Source organism: Columba livia, chromosome 7, assembly GCF_036013475.1.
Source record: "Columba livia isolate bColLiv1 breed racing homer chromosome 7, bColLiv1.pat.W.v2, whole genome shotgun sequence".
Taxonomy (NCBI): Eukaryota; Metazoa; Chordata; class Aves; order Columbiformes; family Columbidae; genus Columba; species Columba livia.
The window spans coordinates 18604356-18618241 of NC_088608.1; the positions used below are offsets into that span (position 1 = coordinate 18604356).

At 39.2% G+C, this 13886-nt stretch overlaps 1 protein-coding gene across 4 annotated transcripts in view; it reads right to left on the reverse strand.

Moving 5' to 3' along the window:
* KCNH7 (potassium voltage-gated channel subfamily H member 7) overlaps positions 1 to 11741 on the reverse strand; it is a 228201-nt gene extending 216460 nt beyond the window's left edge. For 2 of the 4 annotated variants that reach the window (XM_065068678.1, XM_021290922.2), the window contains exons 1-2: positions 10893 to 11741; positions 8642 to 8872 (exon numbers count right to left, since the gene is read on the reverse strand). In XM_065068678.1, the coding sequence (XP_064924750.1) occupies positions 8642 to 8872; positions 10893 to 10968 (307 nt within the window). In that variant the 5' untranslated portion in view covers positions 10969 to 11741. The remainder of the gene's footprint in view (positions 1 to 8641; positions 8873 to 10892) is intronic. The other 2 variants (XM_021290943.2, XM_065068679.1) reach the window with 1 other exon arrangement.
* Positions 11742 to 13886: the final 2145 nt, after the last annotated feature.

The window sequence follows — 13886 nt, forward strand, 5'->3', positions numbered from 1 at the left end:
CCCCCTGCCCTGTGGATTAAAATGGACGAAGGTTTTCTCTGTGTTTCGTGTGTTTCTTTCATAACTTGTTGTCTTTTTACATAGCAGCTTAGAAACAGCTAGTACTAGTTAGCAATGGCAAAATATGTCTCTACCAGCAGTGCTCTAATACCTAAAGATCAGGTTTTTTAGTGCTACAAAAATTGAACTTCGCAATTTAATTCTGTAAAAGCGGTGGGTGCACAAGCCAAGTCCTGCATCTGTCAGTGTTGATATCTTGCTCTCAGGCCCTTAGGAGTGCTTCTGGGAGCAAAAACAATGTTACTACATAGTCCCATGCATTTACTCTAAAGAGGCAAACATTTAATAAGCTGATACTCTCTAGGCTTAGTTTATTTGGTTAATAGAATAAGTACTAATTTCCAGTTATTTGAAGTAAACTCTTGTTGTGTTTCTCTGAACTATTTAGGCAAGACTTTCTGGTTTCCACTGCAGTCTTATGTGCCAAATCAGGGATTTGATTCAGGTCATGACAAAATGTAAAAGAAAGGATTTTTATTGACTATGGTACTATGGAGACACAAGGACAGGAAAGCAAGAAATTTCAGCAGGCAAGAAAGTACTGAAGGTACATGTGATTTCTGGCCTAAGCTTTCTTTGGTAATTTCCAATCAACCACCAGCAATGAAATAGTTAATGATGCTGACATTTAAACAGCCTCTTTAGGTTTTGATGATATGGTAGCTCTTTCTTAACAATGAAGCTGGAATATATTCTTTTTGTGGATAACACTTCACTGCTCTAATAGAGGGCATTATCAAAACAAGGTATAATGAGATCCATAACTAGAATCTGGTTAATGAAACAGAAGAAGTGAACAGGGCGTGTACTGCATCCAGTTCTGGAGTCTTCAGTACAGGAAAGATATGGACCTGTTGGAGACGGTCCAGAGGAGGCCACAAAAATGATCAGAGGGATGGAACACGTCCTGTATGAGGAAAGGTTGAGAGAGTTGAGATTCAGCCTAGAGAAGGCTATGGGGAGACCTTATCTTGGCCTTTCAGTGCTTAAATAGGGCCTAGAAGAAAGATGGGGATAGATTTTTTAGCAGGGCCTGTTACGATAAGACAAGGGGTGATGGTTTTAAAATAAAAGAGTGGGGATTCAGGCTACACAAGAGGAGGAAATTTTTTGCAGTGTGGGTGGTAAAGCACTAGAATACATTGCCCAGAGAGATGGTACATGCCCCATCCCTTGAAACATTCAAGGCTGGGCTGGACGGGGGTCTGAGCAACCTGGTCTATTTCAAGATGTCCCTGCTCATGGCAGGGAGAGTGGACTAGGTGACCTTTGAAAGTTCCCTCCAACCCAAACTATTCTATGATTCTATGACCTTCCCTTTATACTGTTCACTTTGACTTTTTTGCAGATTGAATTTTGGTATCCTTTGTGGTGATCTCTACTGATAAGATGTCACTGTGACTACAGAATTAAAGATTCAAGAAAAATGGAAATGAAAAGGGTATGTTGTACAAGAAAGTTGGTGAGGGGAGCTTAAAATGGGGCATCTATGGAAATGCTGGAGGTCCGAAAGTATTTTGTGACTAGTTACAGATAAAATTATGTTTTCCAAAGGAAATTTTGTTTTAATTTATAAGAAATAATTCAAATATGTATGTTATTTCCTTTAAAACAAAACCAGTATACTAGAATAAAAATTTCAAGCTATAAGAAATTATAACACCAATCGTTCTCACCTCAGAGATGTGAACTTTCAGGGATGTAGACTGTGCCAAACCAGCTGTAACTATAGAGCTGCATCACCCCACTGTCATTGTCATGTATCTGGTCTGCCTAGATCTGGTTCACAGCTACAGTTTTGATTGCTTTTGAGATATGCAGTTTCCAGAGCGAGATAGTAATTTCCATTCAGCTTGGTCTTGCTCCTCTGAATCCTGTACTACTTGATTAAGCTTTTTCCAAACTTATCTGGGAAGCTGGGAAGAATATGGACTGTCTAGCACATAGACTGAGTCATACACTAAGTCAAATATGTAGGGAACACTTCAAAACCAGACTTGAAACCACTAAAATAAGCCGTAATCCACACCACTATTCTCCTTCCATTGCTTGAAACCAGAAAGAACAGCACCAATGTCAACATCGGTATTATTTGAAGTGTGATGTTCTGAAGTTTGTATAATACTAAATATGCATAAGGCTGCTATTAGAAAAACAGCTGCTCTTCCACCATGTCACATGCAAGGTATGGTCTCTGATTTGCTCTCTGCATTTCTTTTTGATACAATTTGACGGAGAAAGAACCAAGCAGTAGTGCAAATTAGGAGTATGGGATAACTTTCTTATCAGAACATAACATTAGAAAAGATGCACACTGAATATGAAAAGAGGACACAATAAGATCATGTGAAACCATACCAAAAAGTAGACTAACAGCTTCCATTCTTTTTGTCTCGTAACCCAAAACCTAAATAGCTTTCACTAAAACTGGAAGAAACATATTTAAAGCAGACAAAAAACTTTGGGAGGCTATGCCTAATTAAAAAGATGAAACTCTTCTCCATGGGTTATTATCATTTTAAAGACATTAGAAAAACTTTAATTTTGAGTATGTGTATCATATTGTAACCTTCCAGTGCCATTTGACTTCAGAATGTGACACCTTTCTTACCACTGTGGGGCTCTCTTTTCAAAAGATGGCATTTACTGATTCTTTGTAGCTCAAACAAGAAAATTTGGGTCTCTTGATTAGTGTAAGTTGAACCTGTGACTGCTGTAAAACTGTACTAGGGAAGTCCAGTGGCAGAAGATTTCCCTCAGGACACTGTACTGAAATTAAAGATTCCTCCTGATCCACTAGCCTGAAGGTTTTTTATTTGTGCCATGGAGGAACTTAAAACTGTCAGAAGGGATTTTTCCAAGCTGAGGAAGACTTTTTTTTCTGTCAAAGATGCAGTAGCTCTAACAATAGCAGTTATATTCTTATTTTTTAAAGTTAGGTATATCTAATCATACATTTCTGACCCTAAACACTGACAAAGAGAATAATTTTAAAGGCAATTTCATTTTTGTTCCTTTTCATTTCAGATACTGGCTCTCATTACCAGAAATACATAAATAGGAAAAAATGACCTGCTATAAAAGCCCTCTTCTTATTGAAAATAGATTCATCTTAACCTTAGAAGAAAAGAAAGCCAAGGAACTGAAAAATATGACTGAAATTGGCCCATAAATAAACTTGCTTAGTATATCTGAGAGCTGCTTTATCATAATCATGTGAAATGTGAATAAGAAGTGACCCACAGTTCTGGGCAGACATGGGAGCCATAACTGAATGGGGGTAGGTAAATTGGATATTCTGGTCATTGAGGTATCGGCTTGCTGCCGATGTTGCTTCCTGTTGCAAAACCAGCGATACTGAATGGGACATCTCTTAGGACAAGTATCAAAACCTAAGGCAGAACCATTGCACAACAGACATAAGACAAGGTACTCCATTTCCTGAAGGTTCAACACCTTCAGTAACATTCTAGATTTTATCTAAGTTTGTTTGTTTGTTTTTAATGATATTTTTAAGCAACTTGCATTAAGATAGGTTTTTCAGACTTTTATTGTTGAGGGCTAACACTTTCTTTTATCAAAATGCAGTCAGATATTAATAATATTTCTTAAACCAAAAACAACTGCACTTGCTAACCCTCATGTTAGAACTATTCTAAAGGGACTTTACATACATGCAAGGGTCTTTTCACTTCCATTTTGAATTTATTTGTATGTTCACAACATTTATAGAACACCGACAGGTGATAAAACACCTCTGCTTGCTGAAGTCTGGATGATGAACTTTTAAATGATGTCCATATCTTTCTACTTAAGAACACTTAATAACATTTTCACTGTATTTTGTTAGTGTGTTTACACGCTTTTAAAAATTTTCTTACCATCAAAAGAGAGCTTAGAAGGCCTTCAAAATATTAGTTTGGAAAGTTACTGTGTTTTGAAAATACAATTATGTTTAGTTTGCAGTCAAATACAGCAAATTAGATTTCTCAAGGGGGTAAGTGGCAAGTAATTTATGATGTTTGTAAACACCGTGGAAATAGTTGCTTAATCATATCTTTACTTAAACCTATATGCTTCTGTAGTGCTTCTACACTACACTACATTTTATTCCCTAGAATATCTGATGTGTATAGGGTAAGCTTAAGTTATCTCTTTACCTTCCTTTAAAAGGTATACTCTGTAAGCTCAGATACAGCCCACTGTTGTCCACAAAGCATAGAGTAAGAAGTGAAAAAGTATCCAGTGTGATACAATCCTTTCTGATTATCATATATCCATTCTCAGTCCCAAAATAATTATATTTTTTTATGTCAAAATCTTTACAGCTTTACCACCTCAAGCAATATTTTACAGCTGTCAAGAATGATTTATGCAATAATGACTTAAACTGCAAAATGGAGTCCTCAAAGGAAGAGCTGTCAAATATTTTCACCACAAATAACTTTATTAAAATAAGAACTGATATTCTGTATAAACAATATTTTGCTTTCAACTATATATATACCTATATCAGTCATGAAAATGAAGTTGTGAAATGGTGAGGAATATATCATACTGCTACTTTGATATCAGAGTATAATTTTTGATTTAAGCAGATGTTAATGCCTAGTGGGCAAGACTTAAAAAAAATCTGTTTCGAAATAATAGTTCTTGTGATTTGTTTGTATTTATCTGTTGTTCTTTTTAAAAAGTGATATTTACATTAAAACAAAAAGAAATGTACTGAGTCTAATCCCATGAGTACAACCACTGACGTTTGTGGAACTTCTTGTGTGATAAGAACCTATAAATTTGAACCCTTAATTTTTGCATGCATCTGCTCCCATTAATGATTTTCCTCAGTTGTAATTAATTCTTTTGATAACTATGTAATCACCTACTGTGGCACTACTTTAACAGGAGAGAGGACTAGAACTTTGCCTGGATTGTGTAAATACCATTAGAAAAGGAAAAAGGAGTGAGGAGAAATTAAAAACAGATGAAGGCTATACCAACAATCTGATTCTGATACAAATACTGCAAAATGAGCTAATAAGGCTTTTAGCTGCAAATGTTAAAACTATGAAGACACGGCCCTGGTGTGGTTGGGATGGGGCCTCCTGGGTGCGTAGGTAATGCTGGCATCCCACCTTGGTGCCACCTAAACCATTACACAAAGCTATTGCAAGTATTCCCCTTGCTCTCCTCTGCAGCCTCCCCACACTGCACACTGGAAAGGGAAATGTCCCCAGTCTAGGTAACACATTTACAAAACCCTGATACCTCCAATTTGCATTCTTTGGCCACTGTATCTTCTGTCTGCCTTGTTTAAGGCAGTATAGATAGAAGCAACTGCCATTTTCTGAAAATCAACGTGCTACAAATGTTTTTCCTTCCGTCCCATTTTCTTCAAGCATGTGATCTGACCTAAAGGTTAAAGCAGTGAACTAGCAGCAGCAGTGTTGCATCATCAAGATGCTTAAAACTCAATAACTTGCACTTTCTTTCATTTAGAAGAGTGAACTATAGACCAGCAGAGAACATCAGAATCCTATTTCCCAGTACACATGCAATACCATTTTTCTAGTGCAAGAATTTCCTTTCAAGTTGAACTTTAAAGCTGTGACATTTTAAAACTCTGTGAGGTGATATTTAGAACTAAAAAGAAAAAGCATTAGTTACAGAGTGATTCCCTTCCTGATACCTGCATTGCTGGACTTTTCATGACAGATTAGCTTTATAAATGACAGGATATATGATCCCACTGACATTTACTTTACTTCGACATATTAAAAGAATTTTTAATATAATCAGTGGCTTATTCAGAAGAAATGATAATATGATATGGAATAAAGTTTTATTTGGAATTCACTAAACATTTATTCAGGACTGTGTAATATTGTCTTCACAAACTCCCGTTGGTAGAACCTCAAGCAATTCACACCTTCATGAGCTGTTTTCCTCCTCTGCATGCTTAGTATTACGCTAAATATTATACAATGGGTGACTATGAAATATAATGGCAAATCAGGCAGTGGGTAGTTCATTGGAATACCTTGAGTTACTCACACGGAGAAAGTTACATTTCTTGTTGTGCTGGTATTAACCTCTTAAAATATTCTCTTATTTGCTCTGAGCACACAGTACTAAATAAGCCACTAATCAGGCACTAAAATTTCAGATTTTTTAGAAAATTTGTTTCGCTTCAGAATCTGGAGGAAGTCCTTGTTAGGTATCACCATTTTGTATATTGTTATAATACGCAGAGTATGTTATATATAGTGTGTATATATACATATATATACACGCTTCATATATTGCAAAAAACAAGTTTGCAAATTTGAAGAAGTGAAGAAATGAATATAAAAAAGGAAGTATATCTTTCCATTAATTCAGAATAGCTATAGAATAGTTACTGACATTTATTATATCCGTCATTTAGGTCATTTGAATTTTATGATACCACATAAACTTCAAATCTTTTTATCACATTTTGTAAATAAATTGAACATCGTGCGGAATGAAACAAAACAATCTGTATACACAAATGATCAAGCTGCCAGGCATTCGTGCATTTGAGTGTCAGACCTATCTTGTATTTTGTCAATTTTTGCCTGTAATCAGTGACTTGATATTTTAAATCATACTTACAATTAATAATAATTTACCTGTATTTGTTTAAATTTAAGAGTGCATATGGTAACTCTTATTCACATTTTGACCAGTAAAATTTTGAGGAATTAAATCCAAATCTGTCAGAACTGTTGTCTACAGATTTTGAAATTCCTTAACCTTCCAATACATGGTGTAGTAATTTAATAATTACGTTGAGAACTCTTATGCATAAGACTGTTTACACTGCATTATCCATAACTCTTATTTATAACATGCTTCAAAATTCAAAACTACTTACAAAAGATATGGTGATTTTTACAGGCAGTTTTACTTTGGTTTACCTCAAACAGATTATGGTGTGTTGCACGATACCAGAATTCATCATTTCAGAAAAATACATATTTATGGTAATTGACAGATAAGCAGTACTTCAGTTAAGCACCCTTTCCTCCCTCCTAATAACTTGGGTGACTGAAGCACTTTTAAATGACCAGATCTCAAAAGAGTGCTGCAGGCGGGTGGCTGTGAAAGTTAGCAATGACATTCTCCTTTTGCAATAAGATTTTCAACACATGCCAAGTTAACACAAACACAGGCTAGCTGTGTAAAAGACACCCAGTGTCAGGTCTCCTAGGAAATCCATGTTCAAGTCACAGCTACAACAACAAATCTTGACCAAAATCTGCTCCAGACCACCAAACCAGATCTAAGAATGAAGGACTCTACTGAAAATGTGCTAAGAAGAATATGCTTATATACTGGTAGCGTGGGTAGAACGATTGGCCCATGTCCTATCTGAATTATACCAGCCTAAGCTAAAAATAATATTGCTTAAGTCTTTCTGAGATAACAACAGAATTGTTGAGAACAGGCTTTAACTCTGTGACTTTAAAATGCAAGAGCATCCATTGCATGTGATTCTAAAACTGATACAAACAACACACTGGCACTTCTCCAGAGCTAATTTAAGCTCAGCATTTGAATATGAATTTCCTTTTCCTTCTCCCAAGAGTCTATACAGCAAGAGACAGAATAAGGTACACCACACTTATCCATTGCTTGGATTTGTTTGAAAGATGGATATTTCTGTAAATAACCCTGGGTAATTAAAAAAGCAAACAAAACAAAACAAAAAAAAAATACAAACACCAAAACCCTACATATAACTGTTATGTATCATAATTAGTTTTCATACATATGCATTTTTTAATTCTGCAAACACAGACATTTATTCATTTTATGCTCTTAACAGGATAAAAGCATCAGAATAGCAGATCTAGTCACACTTCATATATTGAGTCTTCACTGAATAACAGGGAAACTCTTCATAGTTTAGCCATCCCAGAATTTTTACTCTGACAATGTAATTCTAGGACAACTTGTGTGGTTCAGGCACTCTAACTTTACAATATCTCATATCTGAAAAATACTTATCTCTTTCTTTATAAACTAATGCTTTCTTAATGATAGGCCAATTTTTGCTAATTTTAACCTTGTACTTTTTCCAGTAAAATATTGAATTTAAACCAAGATACGGTTCCAATTGTGTGAGGCAAGCCCAGTTAGGCCCCCTGAAACGGATACACCATTCCTATGTCCTGTGAGATGAAACAGTTCATAAAAACTTACATTCACAGGACATCCCCTCTGTGCTTTTGTCACTGATTCATTGTTGTAGGGCTGTTTATTTTAAGATATTTAGATCTGCTTTAAACCAACCAAGAGGACAACTTTTGTTCAACAGTTGCAAACACAGTGCAAGCTTGATTCAGCTGTTAGAGTCAGGGTACAACGACATACTCGAAAACCCACTGTTTTCAGGGCAGAACCCTTACTGGTATATGCAAGTGTACTTCACTGGACTTCAGAGAAATCACAATTTGCTCCAGCAAAGGGCCTGGCCAGCAGATCATACACATTTCTTCTACCAATCAACTGATAACCAAACACATCAAAAGTTTTGAAAAATAAAAACAGACTTTACCATCTTTGTGATAATAGGTGACTTCTACTTTCCTCTCCTCTGACCCCAGCAGTGCTTGAGCAATTTGGGCAATATGATGTCTTTTGGTTTCTGGCCCATGAAGAAAGTCACAGGTGCAAGGCTTCTGCATGACATCTGGCCTGGAGAACCCGGTCATCTCACAGAAGCCATCATTGCAGTAGATGATAGCACAATTCTGCACTCTGGCATTAGCTATGATGAATTTTTTATCTGCAGTAAAAGAAAGTGATGCATTTTTAGTACTCCTTCAACATTTCATAAAGTGTTGATTGCATAGGTGGATGCTAAACAACCCTTCTTTTCTCTGGGATGCCTGAAATGCAGAGATAGTCAGTCATTTAATGTAGCTAATTTGACCCACAGCTTTTAAAGAAACTCCAATAAATTTGGGGTACATTAAAGATGAAGATAGGCATCTTTTAAGGCAATAAAACCAGATTGTGCAAGCCTTTTGCAAAACTCCTTTAACTTCAAAATGTTGTCATTTTAGGCTTCACTGAAACCCAGGCAATGAGCATCACCCTGTCAATTGCAACTTCAGGAAAGTCCTTGAAGAGTTAGTAGCTTCTTTTGGGAGAATGTGGGGCCTCAGGATGGGGGCTCTACTCAAGTGAAGGGCTTCCTGGGATAAGGTCCAACCACCTGAGTCTACTCTGTAGGAATTTTCATTGAGGTGAATGACAGCAAGTTTATAGTCAGTATTTTAACAAAATATCTAGAAAAGAGTATGATGATTTTTTTTTTTCTGTGTGATTGTATTGGAAGTTACATTCATAAAAGAAAATATTCCTTAGTAAAGAAAAGGAATATGAAAGTACATGAAAACCAAAGATTGTGATGTTGAAAACATTTTACACTCTCTGTTGAAGTTCTGTGCCTCAGTACATCATCCTTTCCCAAATCCTCAGCTGACAGGAATGTTCAAAAGTTTTCAATTGTTATTTCATTTTACCACTATAACACACTACTCCCATTGTAATTATAAATGTGTAGCTTTGATACATTTACTGTTAATAATATGAATTTCTGCTTACTTAATCACACTATTAGGTCTCTTGCTTTATTGAGGACTTTTTACACAGCACCAAGTTAGCAGTACAGGTCTTGAAAAGTTAAAAGATATTCTACCTCTGAACACAGTAAAATATTTGGAGAGAAAAATGTAGATTTCGTTCTTGCTTTTTTTTACTGTCTTTTAAGTATGCTGAATTTTCACTATCACTTGCCTAGTTATTAGTAGTAGGAAGTGGTTTATTCTCTTCAAAATATATACACTTTACTGCATAAAAACTTTACTTGAGTAGCAACACTGACTTAGCATTTAGATAAGTTAGGACTACGAACACTGCCTAAATTCATTTTTCTCAAATAATTTATTAATTTGGTAATGTGGGTTTAAGTATAATGAAGTATATAAACTGGAGTTAGCTGTAAGGTTTGCACCAGACCAACACTAAAAATATGCTAAATATTTAAATAAATGTACATATATAAAAACTAGTGTTTCTAAATGAAATTCATTTTAAGCATCAAGTGTTCCTCCTTACTGTTAAGAGTAAACCAGAGTTCCAGCCAGGAAAAACAGCTTCAGCCTCCTCGACAGGTAGTAAACTGCTGCATTGGAAAAGATCTCACAGACTCTCCCTGAGGATGCATTTGCACTGGTTTGATAGATATTTTAAGCTTCCATAAACAAAGCAGGAATACTTGACAGCTGTATTAAAATGCAGTCATGACAACAAGGTGAGTATTTTCCCTTTAATAACTCTTTTGCATATTATCTGTTTCCTCTAAATCAAAGTCTGACTGTTCTGCTTTATTTTGAAAATGCAATGATAATTAATGATAATTAATAACCATAACAATAATAACAATAAATCTAGCTGATTTTTTCAGACACTGCACAGGCAGCAAGATTCTACACTCTGCTTTTAGAGCCATCTCACCAGTTCAGAAGAAGGTAAGAGATACAACTTCTATAGCTATACAATATGAATACAGTCAAAGATAAAAACTATTCCTTGAAACCGGAGGAAAAAAAAGCCGCATAATTCAAGCCAATAATATCTGTTCCAGATCAAAAACAATGTTACTCCTGCCACGGATCCCCTCCTTACCTGTGGGGTTTTCTTTACAAACTACAAACTTAAAACGGTCTGGAGCTGCTGTCCATTTAGACACATGCAGAATCAAACTACTGTAGCAAAATAGATAGAAAGAGAGAACTTACTTTGCCCTTCAAATTTTCGTATGATTGTACCCAAAAATGTATTTTGTGGTGCCACATGACCTCTGCGAACAGGCATGTTTGTACAGGTCTTCGGTTTTCTGTGCACAATGACTTCTCCAAGGATCTCCTACACGGCTCCAGCCCACAGCACCGAGCCAGCTACCCTTTGTGACAAACCATCGTCCTCCGGAGCTCGGAAATCTCTTCCCATTAGCACCACTTCTAGATACACGCTGTTCCTATTGGAGTCAGATCCATCCCCCAGTTTCTTTCTTTTTCTTTCTTTCTTTTTTTCCTTGCTTTCTTTGCTATTTTTTTCCCGAAGGAGCTCGGACGCTATTGTCTGGGGCGGGTAGGGGTGGGGTAAGCAGGAGGAGGTGGGGGGGAAAGATTACAAGGGTAATCGATCTCTAGCACCAAACATCGCCAATTTTCCAACGCAAATGGCTGTGACCCGGCCGTTTCCGACGCTGTAGTGATGGTTAGAGGGCTGGAAGACTAATGTTGCTCCGCTGCCAGAGGGAGTGACGTTTCCCCCCTCCGGGGCTTCACCACGCCGCGCAGCAGCTCGGATTACTCAAGCGTGGTTTAGCAAGCGCCAGCCAATAAATCTCTTCAAAACTCAGCGACAAACAGAGGCATCAGGAATGAGCTACACCCCGGCAGCACCGCGACGTGCCACATCCCCCACCCCTGCGGCTGCGGGGGGCAGCGGAGACCAAGGGCGCTGGCGGCAGGGGGAACCCACCACCTCCAGCCGCCCCAGTTTATCCACCCTCCCGCCACCGCCGGCCCTTTCGCGGCCCCTGAGCGTGGCCCGTCGGGGAGCCCCAGGCGCTGCCAGGGCCGGGGGAGGGAGGGAACTTTGTACACGCCCCGTCTGGGGGGGCGAGGGGGGAGGCGCAAGTGGGGTCGATTTTGAGCCGGGGGGGGGCGGGGAGGGAAGGTACCACCGGAGCCCTAGGCATCCTTCCACGCCCCGAGGGAAGGGATCGCCCCCTCCTCTCGCAGCGTGACCCAGACGGGGACTTCCCCTCGCCCCACGCACCCCTCCTGCCGAGGAAGGGGGATTCCCCTGGCGCTGGGCGCTGCTCCCCGGGTGCGAGGCTCTGCTCGGGGGCCGAGCGGGCGGTGCAGAGGGCGCGCCGAGTCCCTGCGGGCGCGGGGGCCTGAGCTCGTGCGGCCCGCGTCCGGTCCGGGGTGTGGACCGAGCGGGCACCGAGGCCGCCCCGCGGCGGGAGCTGCGTCCAGGGCCGGGCTCCGCCCCGCCTCCCGGGCCGGGGTAGCGGCCGTGGGGCCGGGCCGGAGCGCACCGCCCGCTCGGAGCTGGCCGTGGTGCTGAAGCCGCCCCACCGGCGCTCACGGAGGCGTCACCGCCCGCGGCCGGGCCGGGGAAGCGACCGTTCGTTCCCCCCTCCCAACCCCGCGTCGCCCCTCTCAGCTTCTCCCACCCCACAGGAATAACTCGTGAAGCTCCCTGGGGAAGCGAGTATTATTTTCAGGCTATAATTAAGGCTTCCTGCACTACTCAGCAGGCAGACCGGTGTGCATTCAGCACTAGCACGGCAAGCACCGGGGGAACGCGGCGAGGTGATACGGGGAGGGAGCTGGGGGCAGCCATGCGATGCTGGAAAGGCATCTCCAGGGTAGTGCAAAGCAGCGGCGGCTTCTTAATAAACTCACAGGGAAAAAAAAGAGAGGCACCTGCTCACCGTTCTTTGTAATCTCAAGCACAGGATATTGAGCCGGCAAACCACCGCCTCCCACCTGTTCTTCTGCAACACAAACAGGTGTTTCCTTATTCCCGTGGGCTTTTCTCAGGTGTGGCCTTTGTTTCACTGTTACCGTGTGTCATCCTCTATATTTATCAGAGGAAGGACACAATCTGTTGAGTATGTGGATACATTTCTGGACTAATTTCATTTAATCTCAGTGCAATCATTCTTGATTTACACAACTGCAAATGGTGTCTGAAAATATAATTTTTGTATACATCAATTGTATTTAGAAGGCTGCACAGTAATTTACTGTATACTAATTACAAAGCCTCGGCTGCATTCAGTGGTAAGTAATCAGGTGCATAATCGAACTTAGGAAGTGAGTGTTATTTATTTACAGAAGCAAATGTATGAATCAAAGGAATAACAGCCATATATTCTTTGTAATCACAATATCTGGAGAAGTACACCACCTTTGTGACTCTGATCAGCACTAGAGAATAAAACTCTTACAATGTTTTTACTCACGTTTCATGTAGTTTGGACAGCGGATGAGACTGCAGTTTGAATTTTTCTCTTTTGGCTCTTTCTCTTGACTGAGAATACCTATAGATTGCCCTGAAAATGTATTCAAGTTCCCAAAGACAGCAGTAGAATTTGTGTACATAAAGTAAGAGGAGCATATTTATTTTAACACTTGATATAATACCTAACATCTAATCCAGGCATGATGGCCAACAGTGACTTCACGCTTCATTTTTACATTAAAAAATTGCACATTGGTGTTTCTATAGCAGTAACTATTACTGTGTGCAAAACAGTAACTATTTTTAAGCTAATCACAACAAAATTGTGACCTGCGCTGAACAACCAGTGTTTGTTTTTAGTATTGAACAGTTAGTAGCAAACAAAATCAACTACAGGCCAGTAAAGTCAATAGTCAAGTGCTTTGGATGCCTGGCAGGATAAAAAAAAAAAAAAAAAAAAAAAGAAAAAAGAAATAGAGAATTCAGATCTCACTGAAGCCTCTTCTTTTCATGTTATATTTGTGACACACCATGCTTGCCTGTGAACTGAAATATCAAGGGCTAGAACTTCATGACTCTGGAAGTCCTTTTTCCTTCTGTCTTCCAATGCTAGCTTGAAGTTTGATGTTGATTATGCAAACATACATTAAGCTGAACCCCATTTTTTTTTTTCCACCTTGATTAGTTTAGAACCAAGATCAAGATAACCCCAGTCAAAACAAGATAGCTGCTACTGAAAGACAGGATCT